Source organism: Gavia stellata, chromosome 6, assembly GCF_030936135.1.
Source record: "Gavia stellata isolate bGavSte3 chromosome 6, bGavSte3.hap2, whole genome shotgun sequence".
NCBI classification, from domain to species: Eukaryota; Metazoa; Chordata; class Aves; order Gaviiformes; family Gaviidae; genus Gavia; species Gavia stellata.
The window spans coordinates 22,024,237-22,042,385 of record NC_082599.1 but is presented as its reverse complement, the minus strand read 5'-3'; the positions used below and the strand labels follow the sequence as shown (position 1 = coordinate 22,042,385).

Genomic DNA, 18,149 nt, shown 5'->3' with positions numbered 1-18,149 from the left:
CTAACCAACAATAATACTAACTTGACTAGTCCATAATTTTCTCATTCTTTCTAACAAATCATGTATAACTTAATATGACACAGTTCTTAAAGAAGAACAAAAAGAAAAACAAAAAAAAAACAAACCAAAGAAACTCCTATATCTTCCATCAATAAACATTGATGTAGTCCTGTTTTCCAAGAGACTTCATTTGGTTCTGAAATGTATGTTTTCTATAATGATACAGCCACTGGAAGTTGTGATAAGACGTTATAAAATAATGGTAGAATTCTGACAGTCATGTCTGAATATTTGTTTACTTATTCTATGTATTTAATAATTTATTGCTTAAAAATCCTTGAAATGATTTTCTTAATGTTTTCCATTAAAAGCCTGGTATAATAACATTTTGTGATTTAATGAGGAATTTTTAAAGTGCAGAAGAGGGAAACTTGATGTTTCTTCATTCTAACATAATAAATATTTGTCAGTTTACATTCATTCATACATGACACCCTTCTACTCCTTTCTTTCCTTTATTTTGTATTATACACATTTTCTAAAATATCACTGCTCTTTTAAATGAAGAATTGAAGAATGCAGCCGAATAAGTTTTTCAAAAGCTTTTCACTGCAGCAGTTTGTGTTTCACAGATTTCCTCCTACCAATATCCCAGTGTCTCAGTAATGCCTGATATTTAACTTGATTCCTGTTATAACTAGAGGAAGGGTTTTGTTGTCATTAGCATACTTGCTGAGATTCAGGAAATAAGGGATTTGATTTCTGGCTCCATCATTGATTCCCTAAAAGGTCTTGCAGAAGGCTTGTCACTGCTTTGTGTGCTCTGTGTTCCTGGTCTGTAACATGAGGATTGTGAGGCCTGTTGTCAGTGCCTCCTCACCTGCTTTGCGTGCTTTGGCTGCAGTGCCTTTAGAGGGAAGGACTTGTTTTACTGAATACATTGCATATAATGACGGCTTGGTTCTTCCCATGGGACTCCTGTTCTACCCAACTGTTATGAAACAAATAGCCCATCTTGTACTCTGTCTCCTCATGCCCCTTTCCTAGACTTCTTCCTAGAATATCGATGACATATTAGAAACATTTTATTTCCTTTTCATACTGTAAAGCTTGTTTAGTAATGCCCCGTACAGAGATAAAGTAAAACGTCTCTTTCTTTATTTCAGCTGCTGTATGTGACTTTGAAAGAGACAGCTGTGGTTGGATTGAAACTGCGAATGCAGATGAATTTGACTGGGTAAGAAGTTCCAGTAGCGCTGTTGCACCTGCTTTTCAAAAGCAAGCTCCTCTGCAGGATCACACCTACAACAAACCTGAAGGTAAGACAAGCCAGGACTAGAAACAGAGAAGTGGTATAGATATACCTTCTCTTTAATCATGTTTAAAGTGGAGGCCATGAATTCTTTAAAAACCTTTAGAAAGACTTACTTTCTTCAGCCTGAAAAGTTGTTTTCTGTTTTATTTTGATAGGTCATTTTATGTTCATTCTGAAAAACAGAAGCAGCATTTCACAAGTAGCTCAGCTACGAAGCCCAAAGTTCAGGCAAGCTGGATCGAATTGCACGTTGTCCTTTTGGTATGAAATAATTTAGATTTAAAATTCATGGATCATCTCACATTGCTTCTCTTGGACTGAAATTGAGATTATAGTTTGCAATAGACACGCCCTCCTCTGCAGTATTTATTTCTTTTTATTCTTTAATCATATAGTCTTCATTGTGAACAATAGGCAGAAATAAGCTGAAGCACTTGGAGAGCAGAACTGAAACATGGGATGACTTTGTTGTCAGGCTTTGAGCAAAATTATATTAAAGGATTGTGTCTGCATATACATAGACAAATACCATAGTAATTTTGCTAACATTTCTGCTTTGGTTAAGTAAATTTGAAAACGTTATAGAATTTTGTTCAAGAATAGGAAACCATCCAAAAATCTAGTAGCTCCTTGACTCACCTATAGTATCCAAAATTAGGTTGTATCACCTTTAAGCAAAAGCTCCAGTGCAAGAACTGGAGCTTTGCTTCCATCCTTTTTTTATATACATAGCAAAGAACCCTCTTTTCAGTTATTGTCTTGCCTCAGTCTCTCTGCAGTCTTGTCAAAGAGGGGCAGAAAAAGTAAACTGTGATCATCTATGCACTAAGGTCAAAAATGGTGCTACTGTTTAAATAAACCTTTGGCCTGACTTTGATATTATTAAGTGAAGTTTTTCTCAGTGATGTCAAATACATTTGCCATAGGAAGAGGAAATGACTTTTTATCAAAGACTCAAGACTTGAAATTGGAGTATAGGTCTGGAAATTACAACTTGTTGGTTCTGTTCCTCGTTCTGTTCCCAGTTTTGTTGTATGATTGCTCACCTATGCATACATGATTTTTAAATGCTTTGAGATCCTCCAAAAATGCTATAAAAATGCAACATGTTAACAATAACTAACATAGATAGAAGGTGTTTTTCCTTCTCGAAACTTTACAATTATGTATTGAATTAAATTTATAAAAATCATATTATGCATCTGAGTGAGCAGTGGTTTGTTGCTTGATATGAAAGCAAATGTGTCTCTTAAGTTGTGGGTTATAATTTAATGAAGTATGCTTCTTCTCTCATAATCTTCAATTCTTGAAATAAGCTCTAGACTAACACAGCAGCCTCCCCTACTATCATACAGAAAGTGGATTGAATTAGGATAAAGTGGAAATAGGCACTGTGGACTTCTTATATTTCATGGAGCTATGACAGAAAAGATATTGGCCATTATACTTGATGTGGTCCATTCTCATAATTTGCACCCTTAACTTTTTTGTTATCATTTTAGGTACTACAACTATGGACAGTCAGTTGGAGCGGCAGAGATGCAATTGCTTGTGGATGGGCTGAAACAGCCTACTCTCCTTTGGAGAGCATATTACAACGAGGGAAATCAGTGGTTGAAGGCAGTCATTCAGCTAGGACGCCTTCCACATCCTTTCCAATTATCACTTGATAAAATCAATCTGGGTTTTTATGATGGTGTCTCAGCAATTGATGATATTACATTTGAAAACTGTGCTCTTCAACCTCCAGCATTAAGTTGTGAAGGTCCTAACAATTTCTGGTGCAGAGACACAAAAGCATGCATTGATAGTTTATTGGTCTGTGATCTTGTGGATAACTGTGGGGATGGATCAGATGAAGACAACTGTAGTAAGTCCTTTCCATTATTGCTTACTTTACATCAAACCAAAATTTACTTGCCGAATTCAAAAGCACAGTACTGTTACAGCCTATCAATGTCACAGCAAGGGATGATTTGACTGAATGTAGCTATTGATGAAACAGGCTCTGAAAATTTTTAACTTAAATGCATGTGATGAGTTACAACTGAGGATAAATGTAATTCAATCTCCTTTATTCAAATGAGTTATGTTTCTTTAACTTTTGTAAAACACACGCATGCATTACAAGTTTATTTTAAAAGAGAATTCACAGTCTGGCAATTGATTTGGGTTAACATGGTGTCTTTGATTACACTGATTTCCATACAGTGGAGGATGTATATGGACTGAGAGGAGTGTATGTCCTATCTGTTTTTATGACTCTTTCTACTTAGAAAATATTAAAATATCTGTACTAGAAGTTATTAAACATGCTGGGCATAATTGTCCCTTTGAAAGGAAGAACTTGTAAGAACTGAGGAAAGCTATGGGTTGTTCACATTCTTGACAGTCACCTTGCATTGCTGAAGGGTGCTGTTGGTGATTTTCTCCCTGAAGCACGCATTCATCAATTTTAAAAACTCAAGAACATTAATATAAAATGAAATTAACTAGCAGTTGCTTTATCACATCCTGAGGTAAGTAAATTATGCAAATCACAATGAGTTTGAGAAACAGGGGACACCTTACGTGCTTGAAGGGATGCAAGCCTACACTGATATTTGCTGAATATCAACTTAAAAATGATCTGAATTTAAAAGAGAGTGAAGACTTTCCAGCCTATCTCAGTTTTCACACTTATAAAATGTCTATCTTCTTTATAACCCATTTTGAGGTCTATAGTAAGAAAGTACTATATGACTTGCAATTTTGAACATCATAAAAAATAACAGCTTAATTAAAAAAAAAGAATTGGCTATTATGTCAGTTACTGTTTATGAAGAGCAGATGCAAAGATGAAATGCAAGTTCTCCACCTCTGATACACCATTTATTTGTTTTACATTAGAAGTAATTGGTCTAATCAATATATTTTGCCTTTGTGTCAAATAATAAAGTGCACTTGTGTTACAAATGCCTCTCTTGAATTTAGCTTTGATAAAGCTATCAAGCTACTATTATTGAGTATAATAAAGATCTAAAACTCAACCCGTTTTTAGGACTACTTCTGCCATGCAAAAACATATTAGGTCACTTATTACACATACCTACAAGACTATATCCTGTTGTTTATTTCATCCAATTAACCTCAGTTTTAAATCCTTTACTCAGTTAAATTTCAGTTAAAGAACTGTGCATGCTTTAATTATAAAAATACATAAATTTAATAATAGAACTAATAAAATGTTCTTCACAGTTCTATTTATTCAATAAATTAATTATGTAAAGTTTGCCAGATATGTACTGGAAGAGTATGTAATTAAGTAAAGATTTATTTCATTTTTTGTCCAGGCAAGTATATATTTATTCTTCAGAGGTGATTTTTTGCATGGAGAAGAAGATAGGTGTTTATCTTAGAAAGAAATTTTTGCAAGGAGACAATGATTTTTTTTCATTATGTTAGAAAATTAATGAAAGTATATTAAAGCACGTTCACCTTTTGATACTGCTTTCACTTGACAGTCTGTTCTGTTTACATTTCAGATGCTGACCTACAGTGTAACTTTGAAAATGGGCTGTGCAATTGGGAGCAGGACGTTGAGGATGACTTTGATTGGATCAGAATACAGGGTCCAACCCCCACAGTTAATACAGGCCCGTTGAAGGATCACACGACAGGCACAGCCAGGGGACACTACCTCTACATGGAATCCTCCAAGCCACACCAATTCCAAGATAAAGCAGTTTTGCTTAGTCCTCTCTTCAACCCTGCTGGCAACAGAACCTGCTTTTTCCGCTTTCATTATCATATGTTTGGAAAGCAAGTTTACAAGCTGTCAGTCTTCCAGAGAACTGTGAGTAACACCAAGGGATGGCTGTTGTGGTACAAGTTTGGAAATCAAGGAAACACATGGCTCAGACAGACAATCTGCATCAGCAGCTCCAAGCCATTTCAGGTATGATCCTTCTAGGTTGCGGGGTGTTTATTTGCTGCCTCATAAAACACTTCGAGTATATAAATGACTGTGCAGTCTCACAGCTATTTGTAACAATCTGATCAAATTGACTTCAAAATACTTTTGTAGGGTTTTTTTGAGGAAATATGTCTGAAATATTTGTTTCTTGTGGAATTTACATTTCCCCCTAAAACACACGATTATAATGTTTTGAATAGGAACATGGGGTATTTAAGGTAGATGCTATTTTTTTTTTTCAAGCATTTGGTAAAACAAGCTAACATGAATCTGTTACAGAACAGCTTGGCAAAATTTTGATTAATTCAAAAAAAGGCAATTAAAAGGAATATCCTTTTCTATGCCTTACTTTTCCAGAGTTACATGTTAATATTTCATTATATAATGTCAGAAAAAATATCAGTTCAAAATATTTGGGTGCAAAGCTAGGCCAACAGTCAAATTTCATTTGGAGAAAGATGTGATAATAATAAGTTACAGCTAGAAATCTTGATTTATTTTCTCACTTCTTAAAATTGTGTATGTTATTTACCTTTCACTATGTGTGAACTGTTTGTTCTGGTTGGGTTAATGAACATGCAGATGTATTAGAGTAGACATTAGTTCACTTGACTGCCAGCTGGTCATAAAACTAATTTAAGAAAACCCCAAAACATACCATAAAAAGAAACACCTTCCTTTTAAAGCTGATATAATGCAATATTTGCTTTAGACTGTCCCACATTTATTTTCCAAAAGATTATTTTTAGGCAGAGAGAAGTTCTATCCTCTTTAGAGGAAAAGGCCTTAATTGTGTGATTGCATGGAGGCACCTGGAAGGATAGTGCTCATTTTTTGTCAAGACCCTTTGTAGAAATGCAAAGGACTAGCAACATAATGCTAACAAGGCCTTTTTTATTTTATTTTTTTTTTCAAGTAAGAAAACATATCTTATGTCTGGTAGTTTGTCTAAAGAACTATAAAGCCACATGTCCTACATTTGACCTCCTGAGAGTTAGGAAGGTCTGTTCAGTAACTGAAAATATTTTTACTGCGTTGGTGTTGTAGGGCTTTCTATTGTATTTGCCAAGTTCTGTGCAGGGAATGCAAAGATCTTATATTCTTTTGATGTAGTTTTGTTTTTCATAGTCATTTTTGAGGGGCATGAGATGTAAGGTATCATTTGATAGTTTGTTCTGAAGAAAGTTCAAGATCTGATGTTCATTATTGTGTGCTGCATGTCTTTTGATGGAGTTTGCTGTGTCACAACCTACAACCCTTCAAAACTCAGAAATTTTGAAGAGAACAAGTTGTTATTCTATTGCTAATAAGTTGTCAAGTGCTGACCTCTTTCCAGTCTTCCTTTTAAAGTCATAGTGTTTGGATACTTCCAGAGCTACAGACGTGTGGGGGGAAAGGTCTTCACACTCTGTTACAACTTTTTCTCTGAAGCCCTATTTCTACTGAGATGTGTACTAGAACAGCCTCTCAGTTAGTTTTGGGCTGTGTACAGACTGGCTAACAGTATTAGTTGTAGCCTCTATGCTTACTATGTTGTTGTACCCACACTTTATAAAGTTAGTGGTTCAGCGTTTCCACACCACATGCTTAAAGTCTTGTAGGTCACCTCCATGCCTCAAAGGAAATGTTTAGATTCACTTGAGAGTGGACTTTTCTCCCTTTGAAAGTCTAAAAATAAGATAGAACTTTTTGATAGTTTTCTGATCAAGATACGTGTCTTGACTTCCTAATCTCCTTTATCTCTATCCAGAGCATCTTGTCAGCTGTTTTAGGATTTTCAGAGATTCCTAATGAATAGAAAACTTTAGACTCTAAGACAAAAGATGGCCTAAGTCTTTGTAACAAACACAGACCTTCATTTTTCTTTTTCTCTTCTAAATGTAAGACATCATCATATATATGAGATAACTGATACCACCTCTTCCTTGTCCCTCCCTATGTAACTCTGTTATTTGTTTACCACATTCCAAGAAAGAATCACTATGAATAGTAAATCCCTCAAATTCAGATTTTCAGTTTATTTACTAACATGGGAAGCCAACTTTGGGAGAATATAAATAATTGTGCCTGTTAAGAAAAGTAGGAGTTCTCAGCCAAAAATTCAACACAGGGAAGAAAGATACTTGAGGACATCTGGAAAGCCAGATCCCGTTCTGAAAGGTTGGAATTCTATAGATATGAAACTGTAGGGCCTTTAATTGAATGCTGCGCAGAAACCGAAAGGGAACAGCACATGGAGACTTCCTTTGCTCACACCAGCTCCCACTAAACCTCAGAATCTTAAATTTCTCAGGAAACCTTTGTTCTAGCTGCCATCAAACCGTGGCTGAAGTTTGTTGCTGTTCCATCAGATGTTTTACATCAGAATGTTAAATGTGACATCAGTGAGAAGGACAGAAACAGCTGGATGAGTGAAAAGGGAAATTTAGAGGTAACTTATTTAATTGAAAGGAATGCAGTTCTTGGAGCCAAAATTAAACATTTGTCTCAAATACTAATACTGACAAGCAAAAAAACTGGTCCAAAATACACATGCTTATAAAAATTCTGTGGCTTTAGTGAACTAGATTTTCCCTTTGATTTCAGAACTGGTATGACACAGAAATCTGCAAAGGATTTAATAATCTGCAAGAAATTATACTAATTTATTTTTTTTTTCAGGTTAAAAATATATTCCTCTTCAAGACATTCCTTTTTACTCTATGGGACATTTGTTTCAACTTGAAAAATAATAGGCTGTTGAGTCTACTTGTCTTTTTAATTGATCTACATTTATTTTAATCTCCCTGAGAAGTTTACTTACATGTCTTTTCCTTAAAAATACATTTGAAAAGATGGCAAAATAACAAACTGTCCATGATAGCCTACTTATATTGATGATCAATAGTGTTTGCTTTTATCTTCCTTCAATAATCATAATACCTGAAAGAGTTTCTGCTGAGAAGTGCAAAGATTCTATTTTAACATCTTTGATAAATGTAGCTGTCTTAGCTTGTTCTATTAATTCAGATTTCTGTGGATACAGAAAAAGGAAATGGTGATATTCTGTGAACAATGGCAAAATCCCGTATTTCAATCCTTTTGGGCAGTGTAGTCTCCTTTTAGTCATGATATAAATCACATCTCTACCATGTCTGTCATATGATATCTAGGGCAACTTTACTATATTGCAAACCATATTATTAAAAAAAAAGAAAAAATAATTACCTTTACCCCAATCCAATTCACTTTTTGCTCATCTGCAATATGTATGTGTATCTCTGTAAACAAAGACAGTTATAGATATTTGATACTCCAAAGCATAAGTAATAAATGAGTCTAATATTCTGCAATGATTTTATAATGATCAGTCTAGATTTATTAAGTTGGCTATTATGAAACTTAAAAATGCAAATACATTGTTTGAGTACATGATTAATTATTAATGCTATATTGAGTATAATTACTAAAAATTTTAGTATTTTGAGTATCATATATAAACCCTTACATCTCCCTTCAAATAGAAAACTTTCTCCTTTTAACTGTAAAAAACAAGGATGAAAATCAGGAGAAAATAAATAATGAAAATGTATTGAAAAATGCTAGCTTATGGAAGCTTATATGCGAAATAAATTTGCAATTAAGTGGATATAAAATGCATTTGGTATTTTACAAGTGGTTAAGAAAAGTAAACAACCAAATCCACTGTAATAATTTTACTCTTATTATCAATTAGGTATTAGCTTAGAAAGTAATGGAATATTGATTGAAAATTAGAATGGTACATTTGCTATGAATATAGAGTAGCACTATGTCCTACAAACACAAATACAAGCCAACCTTCTTTCTCCAGCTACTATTTTTAGTACCTGTTGTGTTATTTTTATATTCTTCTCAGTGTAGAATCCAAACTGTTTGTGTTTAAGTGCCTGATTCTGAAACATGTATGCCTGAGTATATTGATAATGGTGCAAATTAGATTTCTCAAGCTCCTGAGCAGCATTTTAAACCAGATATAATGGTCTGCAATATGGCCAAACATGGGAAGACAGACAGCCGAGGCACAGTGGATCCCTTTCCCTTTGGTTTGTACATTGCTATTTGTACCTTTGACACTCTAACATGCTGTTTTCAGGTATAGTGGTTGCACCATTCATTGCTCATGATTTAAAACAAAACAATTTTTTACATTCAAAAGTTTTGTCAATTTGGGGAAAAAATACTTTCTGACCTGAAACTGACCTCTGTTTTGCTAAAGCAAAATGTGATTTGTGTCTTTGCATTCTGATGTTCTGAATACCCTCGTCTCTTATTCAGGCTGAGCTATCAAAGCATAAGCGCTGACCAGTCCTATTATTTCAGATGCTCTCACATAAAGGACTTTGGCATTTTACTGTGGGTTGTAAATGTATCAAAAAGAATTAACTTAGTTGTCTTGTAAAATCCTTTTGTCTCATTTGGTGTTACATACTATGATGAGAATTGTCTCTTGCAGCATCTGCAAGGCATAAATGTTCAATATAAATGTTCAATATGACAATATTGCAGCTTTTTTTTAGGCTTTTTTGTTGTTGTTGTTGTTGTAAATCCTAGAACCCCTAGGGATTCCCACATGCCACCTCCCTTTTAAGTCCCTCAGCTCATAGGATCTGATGTAGCCACCTGGTGCTGAACTGGGAGGCATTCCTTGTTACAACCACTGAGCATCATTTCTAGATCATATAGGGGGAGAAATCTTTGAGAATCACTAGGATCCTGTTACCCTTGCAGACATGAAGCAATGAAAACCAGCCTTCAGGAAGGCTTTGTTTTACCTTGCTACAACAGGATATTCACCAAGTGAAACATTACAAGCATCAAACATTACAAGCACTTAAACAGACAGCAATCTTGGAAGTTTTACCCCGAACAGCTGTTAGTTGTCTGTTGAAGAGGAAGCCTTGGGTCACTTCTAAAGAAATCCTTAATAAAATGAATATATTTCACAATACTTTGGATGAAAGAGAAAATGAGTCACAGCCCTAATAATGTATTATTTATAGTCTGTGACAATATCATCAAATATAATATCAGTTGTATGGCCGTTCAAATAGGAAGGGTGAAGTGTTAGTCATAATTAGTTCCTACACATAAATCCTCAAGTATACTTCTTGAATGGTGCTAAATCAAGAACTGACTTTATTTTTTAGCAGCAGAATTTCTCTAAAGACAGATAAGAATCTAAAGGAAGTTTTCTTCATTTCTGACACTAGATTAAGGTGATTGTTTTGTCTTTTAATATATTCATTTAAATCTTCATTTTTCATCTTTTCATTTATATTATGCAGATATAGGGCACATTATACCTTTTCTTACAAAGACTTAAAAATTAAAAGGCAAAGTAGCTCACTCCAAACACATTTTATTTTCAGTTACTTTTATCTTTTAGCCGTAGAATTAGTTGTGGAGGCGCATAGTTACAGTTGAGTTATATTATAGGAATGTGTTGGGTTTTCCTTAATTATACCCAGCTACTTCTTGTATTAGGGTTTTGGTATGCCCTTGACATAAGATCAGTTTTGTGTCAAATACTTATGTAGTAAACATACATTATTTGCATCCAGGCTTTTACCATTCATGTAAAAAGAGAGACAGGAAGGGCTAAAAAATGTATTCAAGGTACTACCAGGTAGCTAGTCACAATCACATAGGATAGTATCTACTTTCTCACCCTCTACTCCCTCCCTTTTCATTCCTCATTGAGATGAGATAGTGATTCTTTTTTGGGGATTCTGGTGATCTGCTCTGTAATAAATGAAAGAGGATCACAAAGCTCACCCTTCAGTTATTTCTGCAATTACAGCTGTTTCTTGCTATTACTTTTCTGGGAAGAGAGCAGATTGATCAACACCCCTACCCAACCATTTCTGTAATGAAAAACTCAGAGTTCCAGTGGAAAATGGACTTTTTTTGGTATAATTCTACTTTACAAACTATTTTTAAAGTGGTTTTGAGTTCTGTTTCAAACAAAAAGCCTGTGCTATGGCAAATTGTGAGTTTTCAGAATTTAAAGTTTTTATTTCATGCATCTCTAGTGGTGATAATTATATGTCATACATGAATAATATAGCAGGACTTGTTATAGTAGACTGAATACCCTTTGTAGCGATTTAAGAAAAGATAATGACTTGCTAGGCTGCTTTGTCAGCTATAATATCCTTGAAGTAAGAAAATTTCAAATTTTGTTTCCTACATAACAAGTATCAGAACTATTGAAATTACAGGTTCTAGAGCTCATATCCCATTTCACAGCACCTCTGAGAGAAATTTTCAATGGGGTTTGTAACGTCAATATTTTTGTAGATCGACTGAAGTGTGGGAGTTTTTCAGTCTTCTCTAATCATTAACTGATACGTGTCAGGTTGAAATTCTGGACTTATACTGGTGTACTCCAGAAAATGGAGCAGACCAAACTTAGCCGTATTCTACTTCTTGCACGCAGCTTTGCTGGAAGAGTGTGCATACCTTTTTATTGTCCCAAAGAGAAGTACTATTTCCTAGTGTGGAAAGCAATGTGAGGAGACCATGTTTCAGCCTGTTACAGTTGCATAACAGCACATGCAGCTAGGATTTATCCTTACCACTCACAGTGTTGTTAGAAGAAAACTGGTTCTGAACAGTTTGTGCTCTTTCTTCTATATATCCTAATAAAACAAATCAAAGTAATTGTGTATTTGCCCTTACATTAGGAGCACTAAGCTGAAAAAAACAATTGAAGTAGAAATGTTTTACCCTTTCTAGAATACTTGGGTAAAGAGAATTCCTCTTCGAAAAAGAGATGGCTGAGATGTAACAGAGAAACATCAAATCAGCAGTGTCATAGAAAAGCTGCATAGAGAATGATCATTAATGATTTTTCTAAATACAGAGAATGAGAAGTACTCTGTGAAATTATTAGGCAAGACAATCAAAACAGAAGGAAATACTATTTTAGGATGTTTTGGGTATGAGGAAGTATGAATTGGATCAAGAAGTAACTTGGCAAATTATTGAACAAAAAGTCTGTTAAGGGCTACTAGCACAACAATGAGGCTATAACTTCCCACCTGTAATATACTGCCAAGAGCTTGGGAGCTACCACTGCATGCCTGTTTTGTTCTCATTGTGGATGTGGCAACAGTCCACTGGGAGACACACACTGCAGTTAGCTGGACAGCTGACCTAACCTCTGGTACATCTGTCCTCATGCTGTGAGGCATTGTGTTGCAGACAGCTTTTGGTGCATCGGGAGGCTCACCCGTTTTGATATTCTAACTATGATTTCAGATTTTCTGCGGTTGCTTTCACCTTTATTGAACCAGGTTTATTGTTGTCAAGTGTTGTTAGCCTTCTGCCTTGATTTGATTGTCTGCTTGCTTTCTTGTTCAGGGCCTCATTTTCAGTGTGTGCTGACATAACAGTAGGAGTTTGTTAATGTTTAGCTTGTCAGATACAAATCTTTCATTAAAATATGGTGTTGAAGCAGCTCTGAATTTATCAAGGAATTTTCTAAGATGTTTATTACACCTCTACTACCCACTTGTGGTCATTTTTCTGTTATTGCTTTTGATCCATTCCCTGGTAGCAATTTTCACACAAAGATTTAGTCATCATGGATTTCCACTCTAGCAACAGCTTCAATTTCAACGTTCAGTTTGTCATTCCTCATCTTTCTTCTCCTACTCTTCTCCTTTGTACTTTCCCTAATAATCTGCTGAGATTAGTATTTAGGGATTTTTTTCTTTTTTTTTTTTTTTTATTTCTTTTGGTCCTTTAAAGGTTACTGCATGCTTCTGTTGCTTCTTACTCCTTCAATTCTACTCTAGATACATGGATATCCAGCTATATTTGCTGCAGCTTGGTAGCTCTTTTTCTGGGCACGAACTATTATTCTTCATCTCTGATCTGTGTGTTGGCTTCTTTCATCCCTGATACCTGCTTGCATGTTGCATGCTACTCTGGTTTTTAGAGATTTACATTGTGCTATTGGTTTCTGATCTGTTTATAATCATCATTCTCAGTTTTATTTTCACTGTGGCAATCTAAAGCCATAGGGAAGGGAAGGGACACTTAAAGATCACCCAGTCCAACCCCACTGACATGGGAGGGACATCTTGCACTAGATACAAGGTTGCTCAAAGCCCCATCCAGCTGGACCTTGAACACTTCCAATGATGGGGTATCCACAACTTCTCTTAGCAACCTGTTCCAGTGTCTCACAACCATAATTGTAAAAAATTTCTTCCTTATGTCCAATCTAAATTTGTCCTTTTTCAATTTAAAACCATTGCCCCTTGTCCTGTCACTACAGGCCTTGGTAAAAAGTCTCTCTCCATCTTTCTTACAAGCCCCCTTTAAGTATTGACAGGCTGCAATAACGTCTCCTCAGAGCCTTCTCTTCTTCAGGCTGAACAAATTCAACTCTCTCAGCCTTTCTTCATAGGAGATGTGTTCCAGCCCTCTGATCATTTTTGTGGCCCTCCTCTGGACCAACTCTAACAGGTCCATGTCTGTCTTAAGCTGGGGGTCCCAGAGCTGTCGTGTTTTAACCCCAGCCGGCAGCTAAGCACCACACAGCCGCTCGCTCACTCCCCCGTTGGTGGGATGGGGGAGAGAATCAGAAGGTAAAAGTGAGAAAACTCGTGGGTTGAGATACAGTTTAAAAGGTAAAGCAAAAGCTGTGTGTGCAAGAAAAGCAAAACAAGGAACTCATTCACTCCTTCCCATCAGCAGGCAGGTGTTCAGCCATCTCCAGGAAAGCAGAGCAAAAACTCTCGTTATCTTTAATGAAGACTGGATTTCATGGCAAGTCGTATGTTCCAGTGATATCGCTACGTTGTTGTTTTCTTACTTTGGAAGGTTAAGGCCATATGCGTGGATGTAGTAACAGCAATTCTGTATAACTTACTATCTCAGTTAGGCAAAATCCTTTGGATAATAAAAGGTCCACATCCTCAGGCAAAAGATGTAATAGTGATTCTCTGGCTCACTAGCATTTGCTGATAAACAGATAAATGACTCGGTTGCTGGCACAAATGTTTTCATAAGCATTGAAAAGAAAGTGATGCATGTCTTTTCTCAGGTTACTCCTTAGCTCAGCATGGAAGAATTGCCTTAGCAATAAGCATTGCATAGATCAGATACAAGTATGTCCATGAAGGCCCTATTCAGGCTTCTCTGGATAGAGATATGGAGATGTCTTTATGCAGCCCTTGACATGCTCCAGGGTACAAGAGGGAGGGACAAAAGTACTCAGGTCATAACAAGGCATCCTGGTCAATGCGGGACACATCTTTTAGGACAATAAGTCCCAGGAATTTGATGTAGAAACTCACCCAGAATCCTGTAATTTCATTATTTATTTATTTTTAAAATCTGGGGCAACAGTGGTTGAGAGAAAGAAATAATCTATGTAGTGTATAAGTGAGTATGTGTGTAAGCTGCTGAACCTGCATATGCCTGTCATGGAAGATCACCCTAGCAGCAAAACCACACTTATGGTAAAGGAAATGGTGATGAGATTCTGTCTGAAAGTAGTTCAGGGTACTGTAATATGATAGAGTCAGTAAAGGTTGATCATGGAAAAACATCATCAGCCTTGCTATTGCTTTGCTATTCCCATACTACAATTCACCCACTTTCACTTGTATGTACCCTTGTCCAAACAGCCTATCAGTTAGATCCATCCTTTAGATCCTTAAACTGTCTGCATAATTAACCACAAGGCTACCAGAAATGACTGGTGCTCTAAAAAAAACCCCTAAATTCATACAGGAACACTAAAACAACTTTTACCTCAGATGTGGGAGAAAATTTACAGTACCTTTTAGGGGTTTTTTTTTACTAGATTTGGCCTTACCCAGTTAACGATGGATGTTTTAGTATTGTCTGTGAATATATCCTTATCTGTCAAGTATTTTCATTACTTAGTGATTTTTAAGTAATTTTTAAAAATATCATAATCCATCCTCTTTAGGGAAAGTAAACATTTACATTTTTAATATTACAAAACCAGAATTGCTAAAGGATATATATGCATTTTTGGACCCCTGTAGCCAACTGAACAGAGATTAAATTAATTTTGAGACTGAAAAATATCTTCAGATTTAAAGGGGGCTTTGTCCATTTTTCTGTGTTTTTTGTGGGGTTTGGTGTGGGGTTTTTTTAAAACCTCGTATTTACAATCTGGATTGCTTTTGAAAATAATCTCATCCTACCATAATCTTGTGAAATAGAGGAGACTTCTGTAAATCTTTGTAGATGAAGTCAAAACTAACCATGACCTTACACTGGATTAAATATAGCTTTATCATTATAATTACTAGCTAGATGCTTACCAAGTGGGCAGGCTAACTATGTTGTTTTATAAAGCTAGAATCTCAGAAATTTTTAGGCCCTATGTACTAGTTCTGCAATAATTCTTCCAAAGTTAATATTACAGAGTGAGACCAGATTCTTTTCTTTTGAGTGAAGTTTTATGGCCTTAATACAGCAAAGTACTGACTCCTAGAATATGTAAATTATTAATATAATATTAATATTATGCTTGTCAGCAGTCCCACTGACATCAGTGAAGAGTCTGAAACAGGATAGAAATGTGATTCTTCCCTGCACTTAGAGAAATGCTTGGAAAAACATCATGCCAACATGAGAGTTCACAAGCTTATAGTGAAGTGTGATAAAGTGCTTTACTGAACTAGAACTAGTGTTTTTCAGTATCTTCTAAAACAAAGCACTGTAAAACATCAAATATTTGATACAAGATTTTTCATATTTTATGTGTATATCCTTAAGATCATTGGTAAGAATTCTTTTGGACACCTGCGTGAAAGGACTTTAGTTCAACTTTTGAAGTCTTGAGACAGTAACTTCTAAGGCATTTTTGATGGGCACAGAAGGAAGGGGCTGATGGGCTTTGAAGATGGGCATTGGAATCTTGAGCTTATGGTGACCTAATGTTGATAATCTTTCCAGCAGCTGTTGGGCTGTCTCCACTTGTGCTTGCTTTTGGGGGCAGAAGGGCTCCATGCTATGTGTAGTAGTGCTGGTTGCCTAGTCATTCCCCCCATGAAGAGGGAAAGCTGGAACATGCTATGGCACCCTTTCTACCAGTGCACCCAGGTTTTTTTCCCAAAAGAAACCATGGTGCAGAAGGTACAGAGGAAAAGTTCAGTGCCATGTAGTCAGGATGCAACTACTGGACACCTAGATGAGAGATTTGGGAAATGGCCTGAGGTCCCACAGTGCCTACTCCTTTGATGGCAGCTGAGGAAGCAGAAACAAAACCAAGGAGGAATGAATTACCATGTTTGGACTCACTTATTAAAGAAGCCAATAAGTCTTACTTGACATGAACTAATAACTCAGGAAGTCAAAATTAAATCTAAATTTCTCAGGATTTTTAAATCACAATTTTTCTGAAAAAAATGTGTTTGCTTGGTAAATAGTTTTCCTTTTTTAAGTAATTCTTGAGATATCATTGAGGAATATGTTCATGGGTTCTTGAAAAAATTGTCCTACAGTGAAGACATTGTGACATCATTGTTGGATGAAGATGTTTTGAAGCAAGAAATTTTGATAGAGATTTCATGCAATTCGTGGTTCTATGGCTTGTCCTTTATCTGTAATTTAAAAAGTTGCATCATCTAATAAGAAATTGGTTACTTTTCTTGATGAAAAGTTATGAGACATTTTCCTTTATTTATACATAGCATTAAATCATAGGAGTAGTTTACTTCAGAGATATGCAGTGAAATGTATATGACTTTCAATCCTGTATCTGCGTTCAGTAAGTTATGACAAAAGGTTTTGATGACAGAGTGTTCTGTTGGTTATTTGTACTGTTATCCATTTGTGTGGTTGTTCTTTCCTCTTCAAACCACATCACATGGTTTCTTGCCAGAACTAATTATAGCAAACCTAGTCAAAATTAGCATGCTCTAACTACTAATAAAATCACTAAGCAATACAGTTGACACTCCTTTGACAAACCTGAGATATTGTTTGGCTATATTACTAGGTAAATACATTAGAACTAATATCACTATTTCCTAGACATTCAGAAATCTTCAGAATTTTGAATACCTCACAGGTTTTGGAATTACTTCTGTTCTAGTTTAAACTATGCTTGTATGGAAATTAACTTTTTTTTTTGCTAACCTTCAGTGGGAATTGGCTAGTGACAGAAATGAGTAAAAATGGAACATTTGTACAGAACAGTATTACCCATTGTAATTCCTCTATTAACACTTGTCATAATATTCCTTCACCCTCCAAAATCTTAAGGGATTAATCCTTTTCTGTATACAGAGTGTCATTACAATACATTTTGCTTTTCATGGAGGTTCCCCCCCCCTTTTTTATGTAGCATACCTTTTGCTACCTTTATAGATTTCATTGAGACTGGATCTCTAGAGTTTTGAAAACTGGAGAAATTGGGAACTATTTATCCTCATTCAAATAATAAATGAGATGTGAAATGAGCTTCATGGTAGATGAGTTCCCTGGAGGTTGTTTAATAATAGCTTATGAAGTTTGCAGAATTTCAGCTGGAAAATTAATTTAAGTGGTCAATGTTTAACCACAGCTGCCGAGCAACTAAGTTTTATACTGCAGCACTAAATCATAAATTGGTCGTATTTTCAGTTTTAAGTCTACACCTGCGCCTCTGTTACATTTTCTGTGTTACTTGCTGAGTTCATGCTATATGCCAAAGTGTTAGACTCCCCAGGTAAGTACATAAATAAATAAAAATGATTAATTTTGGGTGGGGAGATTTTAAGTGATATAATCATAATCTTCATCATAACAATAAAGAGGTATTCTGAATTGAATTACCCCTGCAGAACTGTGTCCTGCCACTTCTATCTTTGGATATTTTTA

The 18,149-nt window shown here is 35.6% G+C and overlaps 1 protein-coding gene across 1 annotated transcript in view; it reads left to right on the top strand.

Annotated features, from left to right (window-relative positions):
• The window catches only part of MALRD1 (MAM and LDL receptor class A domain containing 1), a 277,676-nt gene that overhangs the window by 61,748 nt on the left and 197,779 nt on the right, over positions 1-18,149 (top strand). The window contains exons 14-17 of the mRNA XM_059818810.1: positions 1,167-1,319; positions 1,471-1,576; positions 2,818-3,185; positions 4,840-5,252. Of these exons, the coding sequence (XP_059674793.1) occupies positions 1,167-1,319; positions 1,471-1,576; positions 2,818-3,185; positions 4,840-5,252 (1,040 nt within the window). The remainder of the gene's footprint in view (positions 1-1,166; positions 1,320-1,470; positions 1,577-2,817; positions 3,186-4,839; positions 5,253-18,149) is intronic.